Source organism: Onychostoma macrolepis, chromosome 22 (assembly GCF_012432095.1).
Source record: "Onychostoma macrolepis isolate SWU-2019 chromosome 22, ASM1243209v1, whole genome shotgun sequence".
Classification (NCBI taxonomy): Eukaryota; Metazoa; Chordata; class Actinopteri; order Cypriniformes; family Cyprinidae; genus Onychostoma; species Onychostoma macrolepis.
The window spans coordinates 2,049,950-2,072,865 of NC_081176.1; the positions used below are offsets into that span (position 1 = coordinate 2,049,950).

The 22,916-nt window shown below is 38.1% G+C and overlaps 4 protein-coding genes across 5 annotated transcripts in view; all 4 read left to right on the forward strand.

The window, feature by feature from the left end:
• Positions 1-3,019: 3,019 nt before the first annotated feature.
• Positions 3,020-5,958, forward strand: fndc10 (fibronectin type III domain containing 10). The gene is made up of 2 exons (XM_058760902.1): positions 3,020-3,175; positions 3,374-5,958. The coding sequence occupies exon 2, from the start codon at positions 3,445-3,447 to the stop codon at positions 4,249-4,251; it is 807 nt and encodes a 268-aa protein (XP_058616885.1). The 5' UTR covers positions 3,020-3,175; positions 3,374-3,444; the 3' UTR covers positions 4,252-5,958.
• A 1,355-nt stretch (positions 5,959-7,313) lies between these two features.
• ssu72 (SSU72 homolog, RNA polymerase II CTD phosphatase) lies at positions 7,314-14,798 on the forward strand. Its single transcript, XM_058762078.1, has 5 exons — positions 7,314-7,525; positions 8,753-8,896; positions 12,327-12,466; positions 12,545-12,663; positions 14,062-14,798. Exons 1-5 carry the CDS (start codon positions 7,446-7,448, stop codon positions 14,161-14,163), a joined length of 585 nt encoding a protein of 194 aa, XP_058618061.1. The 5' UTR covers positions 7,314-7,445; the 3' UTR covers positions 14,164-14,798.
• An 895-nt stretch (positions 14,799-15,693) lies between these two features.
• Positions 15,694-22,336, forward strand: tmem240b (transmembrane protein 240b). Of its 2 annotated transcripts, none has more exons than XM_058762079.1 (4): positions 15,694-16,637; positions 16,814-16,920; positions 19,402-19,577; positions 20,940-22,336. In XM_058762079.1, the coding sequence occupies exons 1-4, from the start codon at positions 16,596-16,598 to the stop codon at positions 21,095-21,097; spliced, it is 483 nt and encodes a 160-aa protein (XP_058618062.1). In that variant the 5' UTR covers positions 15,694-16,595; the 3' UTR covers positions 21,098-22,336. The 2 variants fall into 2 exon arrangements, with proteins under 2 accessions (XP_058618062.1, XP_058618063.1); XM_058762080.1 differs by having other exon boundaries at positions 15,704-16,637; positions 16,798-16,920.
• A 135-nt stretch (positions 22,337-22,471) lies between these two features.
• The window catches only part of necap2 (NECAP endocytosis associated 2), a 5,793-nt gene continuing 5,348 nt past the window's right edge, over positions 22,472-22,916 (forward strand). The window contains 1 exon segment of the mRNA XM_058762077.1: positions 22,472-22,655. Within this exon segment, the coding sequence (XP_058618060.1) occupies positions 22,555-22,655 (101 nt within the window). The 5' untranslated portion in view covers positions 22,472-22,554.

The following is a 22,916-nucleotide window of genomic DNA, read 5'->3' on the forward strand; positions in this document are numbered from 1 at the left end:
AATCTCAGCCCTAACAGCGTGTTTTCAGGCTCCATTAAACTCAAACATACGCTCTGCAGTTTTCCAGGCTTCTGAGGCCGCGGGGACTTTAATCTTTAATCATTATTATTATTAAACGCCTGAGTGACGATAAACATCTGAGAATCATCAGCATCAGTGAAACTGAGAGACTCGGATGAGTTTATACAGGCCTGTTTATTTGTACTCTTTCACATTTTTGTTGTTTTATAAATTGTTTGTGTTTTGTAACGGTTCAATAGGCTGTTAGCGTGTGACAACATGCCCCGCTATATGTTTTCTGGCCAATAACGTTGGAAAAGTTATGTACCCAGCTGGGAAGGTTCTCTGATAGCACACGTACATCACAGAGACGTCTATTTGAAGTTTTACATCTGGAAGATGAATTTTTGTTCATTCATCTGCAATACGTCTGTAGGACGTCTCCTATCAGACGTCTATCAGACGTCTATCAGATGTCTATCAGATGTCTATCAGACGTCTATCAGACGTCTATCAGATGTCTATCAGATGTCTATCAGACGTCTATCAGATGTCTCTAAGATGTTTATGGTTCAGAATGTATGTAAAACTGACATCTTACAGACCTACCCCAGATAGCACATGTACGTCTGCAAGATGTCTGTTAAAGATCTCTTGATCTGGAAAGCATCTGCTGTCTACAAACGTCTGACAGACGTCTTTCAGATTTCAGTTTTACATGCATTCTAAATCATAAACATCTTAAAGACATCAAATAGACGTCTATTTGACATCTGACAGGAAACGTCCTATAGACGTCTTGCAGATGAGCAAACACTCTAAACAATACGTCTTGCAGATGTAAATGCAGACGTCAAATAGGCGTCTCCGAGATGTACGTGTGCTGTCAGGGACCTGTGCTATCTGGGTATGAACAAACGTTTTTCTAGTAACATTAATAGAACGTTCTTTCAAAGTATATGATGATGATATATATGATGTATAAATCTCTATAAATCTGGTGTATAATTTTCTGTCATCTCACTTATGACTGGTTTTGTGGTCCAAGGTCACATCTGGTAGTTTGTTTGTAGGTCTCAAATTGAAATATTTACAGGAGTAAAGTGTGTGTGTGTGTGTGTGTGTGAGTGTGTGTGTGTGTGTGTGTGTGTTTTTGTGAAAAGTCAGGACATAGATGTGTATAATGACGAGGGTATGGCAGGTATTACAAGGTGAAGGTGGCATCTCAGGACATTGACCCATGTCCCCACTTTTCAAAACGCTTATAAATCACTCAGAATGAGGTTTTTTTGGGGAAAGGGTGAGGCACTTAGTTCTGAAGGTTAGGGTCAGGAGCTGGAGACTGCATTGTGTCAATGTATGTCCTCACAAAGATAGCTATACAGAGCTGTGTGTGTGTAAAGTGCTGATGAACGCGTTCGTCTCTGATACTCGAGGGTCTTATTAACTCGGGCTGATTCGGCGTTTTCCGTCATTAGTCGAAGCACTGACTCAGATAAACACAAGTGTGTTTGGATCACCATCACTGACTCTAATCAGCTCATTATTATCAGACTATATCATTCGCTCCTTCACCGTGCGTCATTCTTACGTAAGTTTGTACCGGGTCACAGTGTTTTATGGTTGTTTTTTTACCCGAAGAAGAACTTATTTTAAGGGACATTCTATCTGTCATTCACATCTGTCCTTGACTTCTTACAGCGAATAAAAAGTATTTCATCCAAAAAATGTCTAAAACTGCCTGATGCTTGATTTCTGTGAGGAATATGGTTCTCAGATGTTTTTTTCTTTAAAACATTTTGTCCTCAGCCAAAGTTGACCTACAGCTTTCATAGTTTTGTTACGCTAACAACTGTTATTTAGAAGAAAATCTCCATCAATAACAAGTTTAAGTTGTTATCATTCACATCAATTGATTAAAAACATGAAATTAAACATAAATTTTATTTTACAACTGTCCCCATGTTCTCAGTCAATCCTGTCACGTTTACATAAAACTCAACATAAAATGTGTTTAATAAGCCTTTGAGGGTATGACTCAGAGGAAGTGACATCATTTGCCTGACACTGATCAAGGATGAGTTCTGTCATTGAATTGTGTGATTTTAAGCTTGTTTTTGTATGTTTTAAGGAGGACGAGCTAAAGGGTCAGGCCCTGTCACGCTAAAACATCCCAGAAAATAATGAAAATGTTTTAAATCCAAAACATGTCTAAAAAGGTTACTGAAATTCCTTGATTGCATGTTAACACAGTTGTTATGCTAGCATGCTAGCAGGCCGAGTACTAGCCGTCACATCCCTCAGTGACACAGCCTTACAAATAAACGGCATTGTTCTTTTTTATTACCTTTATTGCATATAATAATGTATTTAACGCAGGACATTGTAAAACATTATGTGAATAAATAGACATTAAATTTATTAGGTAACCATTCTAACATTTGTCTGTGACGGGGCCTGACATTTTATGGGTGAAATGCGTATAAAACTGTATTTTATTCAATCATAAAAACATGCTGAGATGGCACGATATGTGCTTCTCATAGTTTAACATGTCCTCCACATGTTCATATTTAATAATAAGATGTTTACACGTGGAAATGTCTCAGACCTGATGAGAGTGATCTTGATTTAGTCACTAATGAAATACTGATGATGAACACTAGATGACGTCATATTCACACAGCTGAAAATACACAGTGGCTTTATTAATTAATGCCAAATTAAATGCGCAAACGCAGAAATAACAGCATCTTTTTGATATGAGACGTTTTTAAAAGTCAACTGATAGACATTAAGACGTAGCCTATGTTTTAGGTATTTCCAATAAAACACAAAATTCATAATATCAAACCTGTTTCCTATAGCCAAGAATATGAGCATACGTGTCCAAAACCGTGAAAAATGTACACCAGTGTATTTTGTACAGATTTCTGTAGCAAATACTACTCAACACGATTAAACTGATCAGCAGATGTCTACCCGCATTAAGCAGAAGTGTGTATGATGTTTAAAACCAAAACACGTCTTTTGTAGAACAGATAACGGCTCGTGACGGAGACATATTGAGAGTGAATGAGAGGAAATATGATAATTAATAGTGACGCGCGCGCTCTCGGACAGATGCTCGCTCCCGTTCGGCGGCTGCAGCGCGAGCTTTTTCTCCTTCTCTGAGGTAATAATCTTCATCTTTATTTACATTAAATCTTCTTTCTAATATTCGTTGAGGTTGTTTGGCTCGTCTTGAATTCAGACGCTCGGCCGGTGTTGTGTTAATTCGAGGCCGGTGTGCAGCATGAGTCGGTGTTTTGAGTTCGGTTCGGTTCGGTCAGTGTTCATTCTGTTTTTTATTCTTGTTGTTGTTTTATTGCAGGTCGTCGCGCGCACCGGTGTGATGGCCACCGCGCTATACGCATCTGTGAACGTTTAAGCGTTAAATCAGACATGGCACGCCGTCAGGGATCGGTTCTCCTCCGCTGCGCGGTTCTGCTGGTTCTCAGCGGCGGGAGTTCTGCTTTACCGAACCGGGCCGGCAGCCATGCGCAATACGACACCACGGACAGTAATAACACCAATAAATACACCAATAAAGACTCTCTGGGAATCACCGAGCGGATACCAAAGCTACAGGACAACAGCAGTACTGTGAGACAGTGGCGAGTTCTGGGGGACCCCGGGCCCTTGTGCGCTTACCGCACTCTCGGCGCTGATGACCCCGAGCAGCTGTGCTTCCGCTACGCCCAACCTGACTTCAGGTGCGCTAGCGCTAGCTGTCAACAGGTGAGCTCACCTGGAGGGCAACTCACGGCGAATATTCTGTCCAACGGAAGTGTGTTCATTCAGTGGACGGTCGCTCACGAGGGCCCGCCGAAGGGCCCCGCTCCGGGCGGATTCAGGCTTAGCTGCTGGTGGAACGGAAGCTACACGCAATTCGAATGCGCCGCCGTTCATTTAGGCGCCGGCTGCAGGGATTATTTACTTAACGAGCTGCACACAAATGTGCCCTACCGGCTGTGCGTGCGGCCCTACGCTCTCGAACGGGACGACGCCTGCGTGGAGTTCAGCCTCGCGCCCGGCGGGATGCAGGACATCGTTATCGCCATGACGACGGTGGGCGGAGCCATCTGCGTGATGCTGGTCATCATTTGCCTGCTGGTGGCGTACATCACCGAAAACATCATGAACCCGACGGCGCAACACACGCTCACGGCGCAACACTCGCACAGATCGCACTTACACACGCACCTTTAAAAAAACGCAAGCACAAGTATCGGCATCAAACATCGTTATCGTCACGCAAACACACACGCGCGCTTTCCTACAACTCAGGATCGGAAACCAAGTGCGGAATCCACGTCAAACTCCTGAGATGCACTTTCACGACACTATTTACTATTTACCGGCTGTGTTCGGAATGGAGTACTTAGCTACTATTTAACGAATACTGCGCGGTATGCGCTGTCTACTACTTTCGAGAAGTAGAAAAGTAGGCTCTGTTCTGAAACGGTAGTGTGCTGCTCATCATGTTGCAATGTGAGTGGCGTCCAGTTCTTTGAAAAGACTGTTTGCATGTTTTAGCGCAATTAAAAATTTTGGCAATCGAATAAGGAGTTGCGAAAGACTAAAAGTCAAGGCATTGCATTGTGGGATACAGTATACCGCAGAAATAGTAGGAATAATATGACAGTATGCTATTCTGAACATAGCCATCCCTTACGAAAATTAACCATGGTTTTATTATAGTAAAAGTGTAGTAACCATGATTTTTTTGGCGTATTGATTACCATTTGTATAACAACAGTTTTACTATAAATACCATGGTTAAACTATGGTTAGCGCAGGAAAACCATGTGGTTACCATGGTTTAACTATAGTTACCATGGTTTTATTTGTGTTAAAGCCATGGTCAATTTTCATAAGGGATGCGCTAAGCTATACACCGATAAGCTTTCTTCCCGTTTATGTGCATTTTCATCTATAGTCTCGTTTAATAATCCCATTTACCAAAAAAACTGTGCACTCATTGATATTTAGACTGATAGCTATATTAATATTTGTTTTAGAAATGCGAAATAATGGCATATGACGGCTTTGTGTAAGGTAATAACAGTGTTTTCAGGCTTAGTGAGTGTAGTAAGGAAGAAAAGCTGCTTTACTTTTATTCGAGGGACGCTGTAGTTTTGTACTCTGTGTCAAACCCAATAATTTACATACAGTATGCCTTATCTTTACACAACTCTTCTAATTCTGAGTTAGTAATATTCACCAGAATAAGGACCCACTGACTGGCTGAACAGTCATTTGAATACTGTGCTTTTTTTCCTCTGTTATATAAACCTTTGTGTCAATAAAAGAGGGTGAATTTAATAAACAGGCTTGCTTTGTATTTTATTTAGAGACACTGCAGGCAAAAACACTGTTTTTTCATGCACCTGTCAATTTTGAGATTTTTGGCTTTTCGTGAAGTGTTTTTTCAGACTAATATCTTTGAAGTCTGTCTTCTCAAAATGAGATTTTTCTCCTGCACTGAGCCACACATCTCCACTTCAGCAGCGCTTACATACACCAAACTTCACGGTTTTATTACTATCTATATTCTAAAGGTTTTTACAGAGGGGTTTTTTCATATATAATTTGCCTGGTTTTATACAACATTTTGTTTTATGGCATGATAAAGAGTCTAATATATCAACAAAATGAAACAATTTTGAAGCCAAAATGAATTGTTAGAAGCTTTTCACAAAAATTTGGGATGCCCATTATAATGAATAAAAATAGTTATTGCATTTTAATATTTTTAAAGCATAATGTCTTATATCTATCTTAAACCAAGCATTTTGTCATGTCCCTGAGGCACTTCGCTGAGTTTGTACTTCATAAATTATTAACAATATGTGCATAGTGTCTGTGATTTTTGGCAACAATGTAAGCATTTGTGTTTCTTTCTTGTAAAAATCATTTTCTATAAATAAAAGCAAAATATTTGATAAAAAAACTGACTTTAAAGTTACGTCCCTCAGTCTGAACTCAACCCCGTCTACGCCCATAATAATTCAGGCTCCACTCATATGTGACATCATTTACCAGAAATGACATCATTCAGGTCTCTTTAATAGTGGTGCAGAAAATAGTTATTAGTATTATACTTTATTTTCATACTTCATGTTTTTGAGGCATGTTATAGTCAGGGAGGGTAATGTCAAACTTAACAACTCAACCCTGTCACATACAATTAAGATGGAAAATTATTTTTAACATTTTATTTTAATTCATAAGTATATACAATGTGTTTATTTTATTGCTGCCATATATTGTCTTCTCTCCTACACTACATGAGGAGCAGTGGCCATTTTGAGTGAAAAACCACAACCCCATCACAAATATATGTATTTCTCATTGTTACGGGGTTGTAAACTTGTGACAGGGTTCAGTTATTTGCTTCATTTATTAATCATTTTAATGAAAAAAAAAAAATCATGGTTTCAGTAAATATATAAACTTCAAAATCATGACAACTCGTAACTTTGTTTTAAATAGGATTTTTGATGTAACATGTCCACTTAAACGTTGACAAGCATCATACATCAGAAATTTGCAGCAGAAAGACGTTGTTGGCCATGCAGATATGTAGACCCAGAAACAAGGGGACAACATGAGAGAGAAACAAAACAAAAATTTTAATTTAAGGAAATGTATCCCTTTCAAATGTGTTACAGTCTTCAACCCCGTCACACCTTGTCACATTAATATTTTTAGAAAAAAATAGGTAAGACAATTAAGAATTAAAAATGATTTCTTGCTGATTACCATCTGACATGTAAGGGCTAAAACAATAAAATTGTGGTTTTAGTTAAAATTTTTAATTAAAAATATATTTTTTACAAAAATAAAGAGACCGTAGACACACAATTTGTGTATTTTTAGCTTCAGTCCTATAAAAACGTGAAAATTATGATAAATGTTACATTTGTTATCATTAAATTGTTATCAGAGACACATGTAAATCCTTTTTAAACCAATCCCATTTTGTCCATTACGGGGTTGAGAAAAAAAGTGTATAAAAATAATAAAAGGTCTTTGAGGTGGGAAAATATGATTTTTTGGAGGTTTGATATGTGATGTGGGGTATTTAGAAGTTGAATAACACGTAGTTTGAAAATATGTTTATTCCAGGTTGAAATGTTACCGAATCCCAGGATGACCCATATGTAAATGAGGTATGTGCGTTTTCATGTCAAATAACGCGTGATTGGCGGTGTTTTTCTGAGTCCTCGGAGGAAGCCCCGCCCACTTCCCCTCCCCCCATTGTGACGCCTCACTGTCAGCTGCGCAGCGCAGCCGCCATTTTCTCCTCCTCAGCGGATCCGAGTAGAAGCGTCGAACCGAGCTCCCGTGCCGAACCGATTTCTCAAACCCGCTCCACTCTCACCGAGCTTTAGATAGCGATGCCGGCCCATCCGCTGCGTGTCGCGGTCGTGTGCTCCAGCAACCAGAACCGCAGCATGGAAGCGCACAACATCCTGAGGTAACGACGAGAAACCGAGCCGAACTCGAGCCCGACTTCATCCGCCTCGCACTTATTTTTTCGTCGTTTCGTCTTTTTTTTGTGAATCTGTGTCCCGATGGTCCAAACGCGGATCGGGATCGAACCGGGACAGTCAGACCTCGAGAAACGAAACGAACCGAGCCGGAATCATTTACAAAAAAAAAAACAACGCTATTTTTACGCTATTTTACGCGTCCAGACACGCGGAAGCTGGTGGAGGTCGTCTAAAAGCTTAAATTGAGAAACAGAGAAAGTTCTGGAATAAAGTAGTCAGACTGAGGAAGTAATCAAAGACTTGGATTTGTTTCTGTAATGCGGTGGTAATGATGGTTACAAAACCGTACTGCAGTACCACAGTACAGCGATGCCAATATCATGGTACTGAATCATTATCATCATAATTTACTATGGTATTCTTAATAATACCATAGTTAATGTCCTAAATCCATGGAACCTTTTTGTTAGCCAGATAAAATGAGTAGAAATGAGGAAAAAAGTGTAGACCTTAGTCAGGGAAGCGCTAAATTTAATTTGTGACAGGAACAAAAACGAGGCTGTGAGGGACTCAAGTACAGTCTTTCCGAAGACTCCACAAAGCCATATGTGACCCCGGAGCACAAAACCAGTCATAAGGGTCAATTTTGTTAAATTGAGGTTTATACATCATCTGAAAGCTGAATAAATATATATTTCCATTGATGTATGGTTTGTTAGGATCCGACAATATTTGTCTGAGATACAACTATTTGAAAATCTGAGGGTGCAAAACAATCTAAATATTGAGAAAATTGGCTTTAAAGTTGTTCAAATTAAGTTATTCGCAATGCATATTACTAATTAAAAATTAACAGTAGGAAATGTACTAATTATCTTCATGGAACATTATCTTAATATCCTAATGATTTTTGACTTAAAAGAGAAATGTATAATTTTGACCCATACAATGTATTGTTGGCTATTGCTGCAGATATAGCTGTGCTGCTTATGACTGCTTCTGTGCTGCAGGGACAGATTGTGTAAGTCGTGAGATGATAATTAAATCATCGCAGGCCGTTAAACAGGTTTGTCCCTCACAGCCTGGTTTCTGACCTGCTGAGGTCTGTGGTCAGGTAAGTCTCCGCCGGTCAGGGAGGAGTCCTGTTCTCATCCTGTGTTTGCTGTTCTGATGTGTTGTGGTTTCTCACCGTCTCTCTGTTATTCCCACAGCAAGCGAGGGTTTGACGTGCGTTCCTTCGGCACAGGAACCCACGTGAAACTCCCAGGACCCGCTCCGGACAAACCCAACATTTTCGACTTCAAAACCACTTACGAGCAGATGTACAACGACCTGGTCCGTAAAGACAAGGAGCTGTATCCCTAGCATACACACAGAAGCCCCAGAACCAAACCCTTGATCGATTAGATGACCAAGAGAACACTGGCCAAATGCAAAAACACTCTTGGGAATGAAGTTTCTTTATTGGCATCGATAAAGAACCTTGAACATCCATGGAAGCTTTCTTTTGTAAACAAGTTTCTTTAAGGCCCGTTCACTCCAAGGACGTTAACGATAAAGATATAGTTCTAAAAATCGTTCTCAATATTAAAGAGTCCACACCACAGCTATAACGATAAAGGCACAGAGAAACGATAATCCATGCATCCTGCTATAACGAGCTGGAGAATTAATATTCTGAGCGCGTGCGCTTAGAATAACAGACGATATCGTTTGCTGGTGTGGACGCTAATATAGTTATCGTTATTGGTGTGAACGGTGCTTTAAAGTGGAAAAAGGTTGCTTAGATTTCAAAATGTTCTTCACACTAACACCGCGTCCTAACTACACGCGATAAAAGATATCTTCTCCGTGTTAATCAGAGTTTTTGTCCTAACTAGTCGCGACACGCGAAACTCAAATTTTAGAAATGATTTCGATTTCCGTGACGTCGCGGCTGGAACGACATGACGGTGATAATCTCAGGTACTGATTACGTGCTTTATTCAATGTCAAAAGTGTCTAATATGAGTTTGAATATCATTTTGCATGACCTTATAGCCACACTGAAAACATCAACAGAGTTAACGTCAGATCTTAAAAATAAAGTAAATACTAACAAGCATGTTCCATAACAAAGATGGGATCAGACACTTGATATGTACATTTAATAACGGTTTGATATTTAGGAGTTAGATTATAAACTTCCAGAGAGGCTCCGCCCACACACACTTCTGATTGGCTGTGATAACTGTCGCGTCACGTGAAAAAAAAAAAAATTGGTTGCTTAGCAACTCTTGATGAGGAACCCAGAATGATTCTTTCATGGCATCGCATTTTTGGAATCTTTAATTTTTCAGCATGATTATCATAGGAGCTGCAATATAATGCATCGTTTAAATCGCAAGAGCTTCAGTACGAGCCTCGACGCTTTAGACCGAAGATGAGCGCCATGTTTTGGTTCTGTTGCTCACATTAAAAAGGATGCTTCACCCAAATCTGTCGTTATTTACTCCCTTTTTGTCGCTCCACGCCTGTATGACTTTCTGCTGTGGAGGACATTGAGTCCAGAGTAGTGTTCTTTAAAACCTCTTCTGTTGTGTTTCACCGAAGAAAGAGAGTCATACGGGTTTGGAACGACATCATGGTGAGTAAATACATCATTTCTCTGTGCGACACCGGATAACGTGATGATCCGCTGCGCTTATTGCAAATACGCTAGAAAAACATCTAAATTCACTGGCGAGGGTGTATGTCTCGTGGGCGGTAAATCTTCTCCTGGGTGCGTCAGCAGCTCGTTTATTTATGTCCGTTTGGATGAAATCGGAGCCACTCTCGTGTTTTCCAGACTCTGAATCATGGAGTTGACAGGAAAGCAGGTCACAGATTGATTCCTGTAATGCGTCACACATGACTGTGTTTGTTCAGAGCAGATTACACTAGACTTGGCTCTGGATTCGTGTGAAGTCGGTTCATACAGTATCTGACCCGGGAGCACAAAACCAGTCATGAGGGTCTATTTCTTGAAATTGAGATTTATGCGTCATCTGAGAGCTGAATAAATCATCTTTCCATTGATGTATGGTTTGTTAGGATCGGACAATATTTGTAAATCTGGAATCTGAGGGTGCAAAAAAATCTAAATATTGAGAAAATCACCTTTAAAGTTGTCCAAATGAAGTTCTTAGCAATGCATATTACTAATCAAAAATGAAGTTTTGAGATATTTACGGTAGGATATTTACTAAATATCTTCATGGAACATGATCTTAATATCCTAATGATTTTTGGCATAAAAGAAAGAAAATTTATAATTTTGACCCATACAGTGTATTGTTGGCTATTGTTACAAATATAGCTGCTGCTTATGACTGCTTCTGTGCTGCAGGGTCACAAATATACATCTAACCATATGACAACTATAAACTCAGAATCCTGTTTATTTGTTGCATCTGTATAAGTATAGTTAGGCTTTTGATGAGAAACCGTCACCGGTAGAAGTTTTTAAGCACATGGCAGGATTGACTCGGAGGTTATTGTGAGTTATTTGGAAGTGTTTGTGAAGTCGAGCATCACTAGCGCTAGCGTTCGTGCTCCAGATCGCGTGTCTTCAGTAGAGCTGTGATCAGACTGCACAAATCAGTCCAACTCGCTCAAATACTGTATTCGGGGAAGCAGCGTTTCTTCATAGATTGCGTGTTTAGTGCAGGTCTTACTGGCTTTTATAACCAGTCATTTTGATCCGAGAGTCATAGTTTTTGTACTTTTTTTATTTTATTTCCCATTTTGTTACATGACTGTACTATAAAATGATGCTATGCTTTTACCAAATATTAGATTCAGTGTTTTAGCTTGTGTTCTGTCGGTCAGCACAGGTTTGTGTCTCATTTTGGAGCTGATTGATGCTAGGCTTCGTTGGTCTGAGCTCACGCTCCTCAGTATATCAATGAATTTAGTCAACGTTCACTCAGAACCTATGAGACCTACGATCAATCCGCTCCGGAATGAAATGCAAACCTGTGCTGGTTGACAGAAAACCAGCTAAAACACTGAATCAAATATTTGGTAAAAACAGCATTGTTTTATAGTTCGGACAGAAAGATTGAATCCAAAGTTTGGTGATGATGAGAGATTTACAAGCTATTTTTTTAAAAGGCCGCTCATTTCTGTAATTATATAAAGGATTTTCAGGGAATGCCATGAGACTAAACGTAGATTCAAGGTATACAGTCTATAAAAACATGCCTTAATATTTATGCAGCGCTGCTTTGTCATTAAAGATCTTTAGACATTTTAATACGCCAAAAACAACTTTTTGCTTCGTTTTCACCTGATGAGTGATAAAACAGGTGAAAAAGTCCAGATTTTCATTTTATTTAATCTTTTTTTTTTTTTTTTTTTATAAATTAAGTGTACTTGCAAAAATAAGAATAAATCAAATCTAGATTTGCAGGAAGCCAACAGAACATCCAAACTCCTGTTGAAATCTGTATGATCATAACTAGTCTAATTTACAGCAGCGCAAACAGAATCAGAAGCGCTTTTTCTTGATAGTTTGATGTCTGGACATGAGCTGGTTTATTCTGACCGGACTCTGATGATGAGCTGCACACTGACGCGCTCGGAGTCCCAGACGCTGCTGGTTTCTGTGTGTAGACCAGTTAATGGACGTCAGAAGTGGTTTCCTGAGGGTGACCGATAGATGGCGCTAGTGTGTGTGTTTCCAGTCTTTTAACCCTTTCAGACACAAGGTTTGATGTGTTGTGGAGACGACAGTGTTTTGTGTTCCTTGACCGCTCCGCTCAGATACACACAGAACGGGATCCTGCACATGTTGGACCGCAACAAGCGCATTAAGACACGGCCCGAGCGCTTCCAGAGCTGCAAAGAGCAGTTTGACCTGGTGATCACGTGTGAGGAGCGTGTGTACGACCAGGTGCTGGAGGGTGAGGAGCGCGCCGTGTGTGTGTGTGTGTGTGTGTGTGTGTGGGGGGGCTCCAGAATCACGCCTGTGTCTCTTTCAGACCTGAACTCTCGTGAGCAGGAGACCTTCCAGCCGGTGCACGTCATTAATGTGGATATTCAGGACAATCACGAGGAGGCTACGCTGGGGGCCTTCCTCATCTGTGAGCTCTGCCAGTGTGTGAGTACAGCCCCAAACACCTGCAGTTACCCCTGTGACTTCAATAAAGCTGTTCTGTGCCAATTCATGATGCTCATGTTTGTTTTTCCCAACAGTTTAATGGATGTTCATAAAAGCATACTTACACACATTGTTTCACTGATTATGCAAATTTCTGAAAGAGTGGGTTCATGATTCTACAAGAAATCAGGGTTATTATAGTTAACTACACAACAAATAAATAAAAATAAATAAAACCATAAAAATTATGTCCTTTGAGAAATAACAAATTTAACTGAAATAAAATAATGTTTTGTATATATTATATACTTAATTTTTTATTTAACTTATTTTATTTCAGCTGGTTGCCAAAGCACCATTTCTTGTTTTCATGTAGTTTAGCTTGATGTACATAACTTAAACTAAAACTGAATAAAAAGTATACAGACATAAAAATAACCATTTTACATTTAGTCATTTAGCAGCGACTCAACAAAAGAGCAATTATACACACGTGCTATAACAGTCTCAGTTAGCTTAACACTGTGCACCAGCAAGGTTCGTTTGAGAATTATATAATAAATAAAAAGAAAACAAATTGAATAGAAAAAGAATAGAGAGAGCTAGTGTTGGAGGCCTTTTTTTAAGAAAAGAAGCAGTTAGAAAAAACATTTTTTGTTAATTTATATAATAAACAAATAGATGGAATAGAAAAAGAATAGAGAGAGCTAGTGTTAGGATTTATCTTAATATAAAAAATAAAAAAATAGATGGAATAGAGAGTGCTTGAATTAGAGGGTCAAATAAAGATGGAAGAGATGTTTTTAACTATTTACGTAATTTTGTTTTGTGAAATGTCTATGGTTTGTTTTAAAATGTAATGTATATTATTAAATTTTAAAAATACATCAAATATAAAAATATATACATGAGTTTTAGCAGGTAGTGGTGGGTGTTTCATATTTGACATAAAAATAAAACATCTCTAACTATTAATTAAAATTATAATAGTAATGCAAAAATAAGTAAATGCTAAAGGAATAATAAAATAAACGTTGTGTAAAAACATTGTTGTTAAACAAATGCAATAATTTACCCAAGAATGGTTTTATCAACACGTTTCATGTGCATTTGTCGCACCATTCTTTTGTTTTTAGCACAAAATGTTTTGTAAGAATGCTTTTATGAGTAATAAAAGAGCTCTGCTCATGTTTTATGAACTATTCTTACATGTTCACATTAAGTGTGCTAATTTGCACAAACATCCGTTCTGCTGGTTTCATTAACTTTCATAAAACTGCTCCTGATCATTCTTACATAACCTTTGAAATCCAGAAGCAAAACAGTAATTGGGCTTGTTGCATAAACGTGGCAGTTTGCATAAGAAGTGTTTTTAACGAGTGATTTGTTGCGTCTCAGATTCAGCACACGGACGACATGGAGAACGAGATCGATGAGCTTCTGCAGGAGTTTGAGGAGAAGAGCCACCGGCCGTTCCTTCACACCGTCTGCTTCTACTGACCGCGCGCTCGTTTTCACGCAGAAACTGACGCGACACGCACATCCAGCGCGACAGGACTGTAACCCTTTGGCTGGCAGTCGCATGTTTCTCTCTCATTCTGTTTACCGCCAACACAGACCTCAGACGGGAAGATCGTCACCGTGGCGCTACGCTAGCTCTGACGCAACGCAAACTCTGAGGGTTTGGTTTCGATGAGCGTACGTTGACTTTGAGCGCTGTAAATGGAACTGAAGGAACATCGCGAGAGAACGAAACGGTTCTTGAGTAAATCTCGCGCTGTCGCGAGAACCTGCTTTGAGCGTTTAGGACCTGCGACAAACCCGTTAGCGATTAAACCCTAACGAGTCTGTTCCAGCTGGACACTGACTGTATCTGATCACGTGGTTATTTAGAGGATGTAATGTTTCGTAACTCTGGCGGACGGGATGTGTTATCTTTTGGTTTTCTCATGAATTTATTTCAGCGTTATTTAAAGATGGGATTTGATACCTGTTGAGCATATTGTTTTGTTTTCCTTTGATTTTGTAAATGAAAAGATGATTCTATAATTGTACCTGAAGCAGCCCAGAGTGCCTGAAATTATTCTTGTAAATATTGCGCTATGAATGAATGAATAAAGCGTCGATGAATCTCAGTCGATGTTTGTTTTTCTGTATTGAATAGCATGGCAGTGTCAAGTGTTGGGAAGGTTACTTCGGAAATGTAATCAAGTTACCGTATTTAACATGTAACAAGTAGTGTAACTATTTCAATTACTTTTCTGAATTTATAACGAATGTTTTCAACTGTTAATCATATTGAAACATTTAAAGCAGACAGAGTTAACCTTACAGCAGACTTCTTATGATCATAAAACATTTAATTTTAAAGCACAGCCACCATAAAATAAACTTTTGCTTTGAGATCGTTCTGAGGCTAAACACTGATTTAAAATCATAAGATATGGCTATGATACTGTTTTTGAAATCAAATTTTTGCATAGTTATGATGGGAAACACTGGCATCTAACAATGCCTTGAAAAACAGCTCATCTTAAATAATAAAGCATAACCCAACAGTTATAAGCATGTGTCCTAAACTCCTGAAACACTGGAGTCTCATATTTTAGAGTCACTGCAATTTATGAAAGAAATCAGTATGTGTGTGAAAATATTCAGATGTAACCCCGCTAATCGTTAACATTTTCATTAGTAACTCATTTAATTACATATTTTTTCTCGGGATGTGTAACAGATTAGTTAAATTAATTTTGTAATTAAATCACGTAATTCCGTTACATGTAAGAAGTTACTCCCCAATACTGTACGCCACTATATTTTTACTTTAAATAATATATAATAAATGCCCGTTCAAACCAAGAACGGTAATATCAAACTATAACCATAACAACACAAATATTGCTGGAATGATTTTCAAAACGATTTTTCAAAGTCATGAACGATAAAAACATTGACAACCAATCAGAACACTCTCGCTTATAATATGGAACGTTGTCGCGCGTTAGTGCGGACGCTATTATCGGTCATCTCTATAATAATAGCTATTGGTGTAAACCGTGCTTTACATTACGAAAATTAACCATGGTTTTATTGTAGTAACCATGTTTTTTTGGTAGATTGATTAATATTTGTATAACCACAGTTTTACTACAAATACCATGGTTAGTGTAGCAAAACCATGGCTAATTTGTGGTTACCATGGTAACTATAGTAGTATAGTTATGTTGTTGTTGTTGTTTTTTGTAGTAAAACCAGGGTTTGTAAGGATATAGCTGAGTCCACAATAATAGCGAACTGCAATGATCACCAGAGGATAACAATTTCAGAAACGATTTTGTTTCCAGCTTATGAACGATAGAAATAGTGACAACCAATCAGAGTCCACCCGCCTTTAAAGAGCTCGAGCATTTAAAGCGGAAGACGACAAAACCGCAGCGCGCGCTTAGAATAAACAGAACGTTATCGTCCGTTTGTGTAAACGCTAATCTGAACTGTCAAAAAAAAAAAAAAAACTTGTAGTTTAAGGGTACATTTCAAAAATAAAATAAAAGGGGAAAAAATGTGCAACATACATGTGCAAAAGCCGCGATGCAAAGCATGGTATTTTCGCACGCGTTCCGCTTGGGTCTGATATTCCAGATGAGCGTGACGCAGGAGCTCCTCATTAAGCTAATGGACTGATCTGAGATCTGATATACTCCAGATCACTTACAGATCCGATCCGAACGCGTCTGTTTCTCTGCTGACAGCGAGCGACGCGTCGACGCTCCGCGACACAAGCGAGGAACGCGCGAGCGAGCCGCAGGTGAGACATCTGATGCTCCGCGAAAACACCGAGGAAGATGATGACGGTGAGACGAGGCGCATCTCTGCGTTTGTGAAGAGGATGAGGGTTCGGTTTGTGTGAGGAAGATGATGCTCGTGCTCAGCGGATGAAGATGATGTTTATGGTGTCTGGAGCGGTTCTGGTGCTGGTAAGAAGATCTGTGTGAGGATTGATTCTGCTGAGGAATTACGTAACTCTCTCTCTCTGTCTCTGGCACTGACTGCAGCTGAACTTTAGTGCTAATTAAGTGTGGTTTTCTGTGGAGAGGCATGCGGTGTTGAGCGCTGATCGCTGGGAAATGGCAGTAGTTGTGCTGTTTTCCAGGCCATCGTGTGTCTGTCCGATATGAACGCGCTGCTGGACCGATTTCACAACTTCATCCTACCGCGCATGCGCGGACCGGAGCGCGTGTGCCACTGCACCTGCGGCAGGTAAGACTTATCTGTCAACACGAGCGGTAGCCTAATACAGCACGCTGTCGTTTAAATACCGAATTTCCGATTGGTTGACAATTTTCTGAAGCGTTAACTGCCCAGCTAACAATTTTTGGTTCCCAGAACGTTATTTTTTATGGTTTGTTTTTGGTTAGCCAGGAGAGTTTTCTAAACATTCCCAGACCGTTAGTTTTTGTTTGTAGAAGGTTTCCGTAATGTTATTCTAACGTTCCCATAACGTTAGTTTTTGGTTTGTAGAACGTTATTCTAACGTTAAAATAATGTTCCCGTAAATGTTATTCTAACGTTAATATAATGTTCCCGTAAATGTTATTCTAACGTTAATATAATGTTCCCGTAAATGTTATCCAAACGTTCTCAGAAGGTTAGTTTTTTTGTTTGTAGAACATTATTCTAACGTTAAAATAATGTTCCCGTAATGTTATCTTAACGTTCCCATAAGGTTAGTTTTTTGTTTGTAGAATGTTATTCTAACGTTAAAATAATGTTCCGTAATGTTATCCAAACGTTCTCAGAAGGTTAGTTTTTTTGTTTGTAGAACATTATTCTAACGTTAAAATAATGTTCCCGTAATGTTATCTTAACGTTCCCATAAGGTTAGTTTTTTTTGTTTGTAGAATGTTATTCTAACGTTAAAATAATGTTCCCGTAAATGTTATCCTAACGTTCCCAGAAGGTTAGTTTTTGGTTTGTAGAACATTATTCTGACGTTAATATAACGTTCCATAACATTATTATAACATTCCAAGGATGTTAGTTTTTGGTTAGCCTGAAAAGTTTTTTTTTAACAGAAACGTTGGTTTGTATAACGTTACTATAATGTTATTTTAACGTTCCCTTAACATTATTATAACGTTTCCCTAACGTCTTTATCAGCATCAGTAATCATCCAGCACACTCAGGACTCAGTATAGTATGAGCGGCATGGAAATGATCCGAATGGATGCCTAATCATTATTATAAGAAAAGAAAAAGAACTTTATCTATTGTTGAATTAATAAAAGTTTTCTGAGAACATAAACTATTAGATGTAAGAGTAAATAAGATCAAATCTGTCCATTACGGGGTACCCAGATTTTAAATTTCTTCAGCACCAATTAAAAATGACTTCAACACAATGTATTGTTTATAAAATATGACATTTTTTCACAGATATACAACAATAACCTAAAAATAACCATTAGGGAACGTTCTGTTTAAGTTATTTTTAGGTTATTTAATAATAACCACCATGCAACGTTCTGGGAACGTTATTTTATGGTTACAAAAATATATAACCTAAAAAGAACGTTCCCCTAACGTTAGTATTTGGTTCCCAAAAGAATAACCAAACGGGAACCAAAAACTAACGTTAGGGGAACGTTCTGTGTTTGCTGGATGCACAGACGTTAACTAGTTCTAGGATTGGTGACCAGATTACCGCTCACTATCGATTAATTAAGAAAAGAGTATTCCGCTTCATTAGCTGCTATTCGTAAATAACTAGAAGGATAACAAAGTGCGGTAAATGGTACAGCCGTTTACTCTACAAACCAGTGTGTTTATGATTATGACAATAAAATAAAATGATAATATATACCAGTCTGCAATGTCAAGCAGCGGTTTTCTACCGATAAAGTAACGAGAAACAGATACGCCAAAAATAACTGAATAAATAAAATATAAATAAAATAAATAAATAAAACTTCTGGCGAATATATGTCAAATTTATGCTAAATTCGTTTCTTTGAGTGAAGCTCAATTAAATGTATTCTTGAAATGTAAAATATTCAGCCTTCATATACGAAAATATTTAAAAATGTATTATAAAATATTATGATATTATAGCTATTATAATACATTCCAAAACATAGCCTAGATTTAGATTTTATTCATTATTTATGTTTATTCAAATGTGTCTTATGTTCACATACTGTATGTTATAGACATAATAATAAAGTTTTAGTTTTTTTCTCCATATGTGAATGTTATTTCTTGAATTTAAATATATGGAGGACAAAACATATTTAAATGCTATATTTAAATTATTATTTTTGAAAATGGAAAAAATGCACAAATGTATCGTAGAAAATATATTTTGATATTTAAGCAAATGTATTTTTTGGCCTTTTTTGTATATTTTGAGGGTTAAATATATATATTTAAATGATATGCTTGCAAATATATATATATATGTATAGTGTTTGTGTTCTTGCATGAAATGTTAGGTGTATATGGCTGTTCCTGGGCGAGAACGGTTTTAAAGTCACAGCCCAGAGGACGGCCAGTGTAGGGTTCAGTGTGTGTTACCTGAGCAGCCGGAGACGCCCGGAACATCATGCAGACGCGTGCAGACGAGCTCTAACAGTGTGAGGTCACCAGTGCTGGGGCGGTTACAGATTACAGGTTACCCTGTATGTGACCCTGCGGCGCAGAAGCAGTAGTCGTGCGCTCAGCGGATGTTCTCTGGCTCCGCAGGCATCATGTGGAGTACGTGATCCCGTACGAGGGCTCCGTGGGCTCCTCGGGGGCCAGCAGCGTGAGCAAGCAGGAGCTGGACCTGGTGCTGGGTCTCCTGATGGGCTTCTGCATCAGCTGGATGCTGCTGTGGCTGGACGCGGCGCTGCGCTTCTGGAGGTCCAGCAGACACTACGGTGAGGACACATCCAGCAGAGATGCACAAACACTTCGGAACACAACTTGATGCTTGAAGAGCCTCAAAATACACATTGTTTTTTTCAGATTTTTTACTGTTATTTTTTTCAGAGATACACTACCTGTAGACGTTTTTGAAGAGTACGATTTTTTTAATGTTTTTTACAGAAGTCTCTTCTGCTCCGCAAGCCTGCATTTATTTGATCCAAAATACAGCAAAAGCAGTAATATTGTGAAATATTTTAATATTTAAAATAACTGCTTTCTATGTGAATATGTGTTAAACTGTGATTTATTTCTGTGATGCGCAGCTGTATTTTCAGCATCATTTACTGATTTCAGCTGATTTACTGCTCAAGAAATATTTATTATTATTATCATCAATGTTGAGAATGTTTTCAGGTTTCTTTGATGAACAGAAAGTTCAGAAGAACAGCATTTATCTGAAATAGAAATCTTTTGTAACATAAATATTTTCACTTTTGAGCAATTAAATGCATCCTTGCTAAATAAAAGTATTAATTTCTATAATTTCATAATTTCATAATATATAATGATTTAAATATAGTGTATGATGTTACAAAAGCTTTTTATTTCAGATAAATGCTGATCTTTGGATCTTTCTATTCATCAAAGAATCCAAAATATGTACTCAAATGTTTTCAACATTAATAATAATAATCAGAAATGTGTTTTGAGCAGCAAATCAGCATATTATTATGATTTCTGAAGATCATGTGACGCTGAAGACTGGAGCAATGATGCTGAAAATACAGCTGCGCATCACAGAAATAAATTACAGTATATATTTTGATTAAATACTCCACAATATCACTACTTTTGCTGTATATGTAGGTTTCATAAATTTGGACCGTTTTGAACAGTCGTGATTAAATTTATTAATTTTAATGAAGTTAATACTGGTAATTCTCAGATTATATGATCTCTGGCCCGATTCTGTGATATATTCATATCAAATTTCTCATCAATGTTGAAAAAAAAAAAAAATTATATATAGTCATAAGCAGCAGGTATATTTGTAGCAATAGCCAACAATACATTGTATGAGTCAAAATTATACATTTCTCTTTTATGCCAAAAATCATTAGGATATTAAGATCATGTTCCATGAAGATATTTAGTAAGTTTCCTACCGTAAATATATCAAAACTTCATTTTTGATATCTAAGAACTTCATTTGAACAACTTTAAAGGAGATTTTCTCAGTATTTAGATGTTTAAGCTCCCTCAGATTCCAGATTTTCAGATATTGTCCGATCCTAACAGAGCACACATCGACGGGAAGCTGGTTTAGTTGGTTTAGTGACTCTGAGTGTGTTGTGGTGTTGTCTCCGGAGCAGACGGGGATCTGTGGCGCTGGGTGTGGCGTGTGTGTAACCTGCGGGAGCTGCGCAGACGTCTGCAGACGCGCCGCTGGACGGAGGACGCCGGGAACAACACTCTGCACCTCAAACAGAAGCTGTGCCACAACGGCCACCCGAGCCCTCGCCGCCTCTGACCGCTCTCAGAGAGTGTGTGTGTGTGTGTGTGTGTGTGTGTGTGTGTGTGAGAGTCTGTGTGTGTGTGCGTTCTACACGTCACCGGGGGGGGGTGTTTGAATCTTTTAGACCACTCTTTGTGTACCGGGTAACAGTGTCTGTTTTAGAAACACGGCATGCTGGGTAATGGATCTGCTGCTGTCTTCGGTGTTTGTGTGATTAAAGTGACTCGTTTGATTGGAAATCAGTCCTGACGCAACTTCAGTGTGTTTGACTCAAAACTGCGATGCTCTCGAGAAACATCTGTTCATGCTGTTCGTTACATATTTTGCTTAATAAAGTATATGAAATATAATTAATAATGAAAATGTATTACCATTAACCCGATTTCTCCATTGACCGCAACAACTAACTTTTTGTTTTAAAACATTCACATTTAAGATTCTGCTTTGAAACGAATCATATAGTCATTTATAGTAAATACTACAGTGTTTTTGAAGCATACTATAGTAAAGTACTTGAATTAATTTGTTGTGGTAACTCTATAGTTGCCGTGGTAGTAATATAAACAAATGACTTTACTCAATACTGTACTACATTATACTATAATACAGTTTACTGTAGTAAAAACTAACTTACAGTATTTATTATCAGTTAACTACACGGTATGCTGCAGCGTTGTGTTGTAAATACTATAATATATACAGTATACTACACTTTACTATAGTATGCTTCAAAAACACTATAAATTACTATAGTGTTTATAGTATGTTAAGTTTTAAATGGATATATTTGACTTACTACACATGTATTAGAAATAAATATTATATATAATGTTTACACATTTTACAGCTTTCTTATTTTTTAAAATTTGAAACAGTTTTTAGGTGTTGAACTTCTGTCTTCAAAATAAAAAATGTAAAAAAAAAAAAAAAAAAAACCGTCTCCTGAATTTACATTTATGTATTTTAAAATTAGCTTGAAATGTAGTATAAATCAAATTTCTTATGATAATATGTCATAAGTGGGAAAAATACCAATAAAAACATTTTGTTTGAAACCTGGGCATGATGTGAACTTTAATAAATGAGCAGAAATGTGATAAATCAGAATCATATCAATATCATATGAAATCTGTTGCAAGATTTACAAATGAGTTGTGATTAAATATTTATGGAATAATTTCCAGATGTTATCGGACATCAACAATCATTCCAGAAGTAGAACTAAAAAATCTCCCGAATTCATTGATTATTAATCCAGCGTTTCTGCTAAATCAGTTTTTTCGTGATGCTGTGTTTGTTTCAGACAGCTCATATCCTTCGATATGAATTATGAACACTAATGACACGGATGTTGTTGAACGCGGGACTTTTATTTTATCTCGCACGGAAGTGTTCGCGTTAGGCTTTGATTTTGTGGCGTCCGCAGGCGGAAGCGGAAGCGGAGTGATGCGTCGAACGGCTGTGTTTCGGTGATGATGGCGGATAGTAACGATCAGTATGAGTCGGTTCTGTGTGTGAAGCCAGAGGTTCATGTTTACCGGATCCCGCCCAGAAGCTCCAACCGCGGATACCGGTGAGACTCGCGCCGATTAGCTTAACTAGCTTAACTAATTTAAGCAGGAGTCACGCACGCGACGCCGATCATATGATACTCCTCTCACTCTTGAGTTCCTGCTTCACTAAACTGAGTTTAATTACGAGTATTGATCTGGTGTTTGATTAAATCATCCGGTTCTGTTATTCATCGATCACGTGATCACATTAATAATGTTTTAGCGCGCATCAGATCAACTGCTGTCAACAAGCGCAGCTCATGAATATTAATGAGCGACAC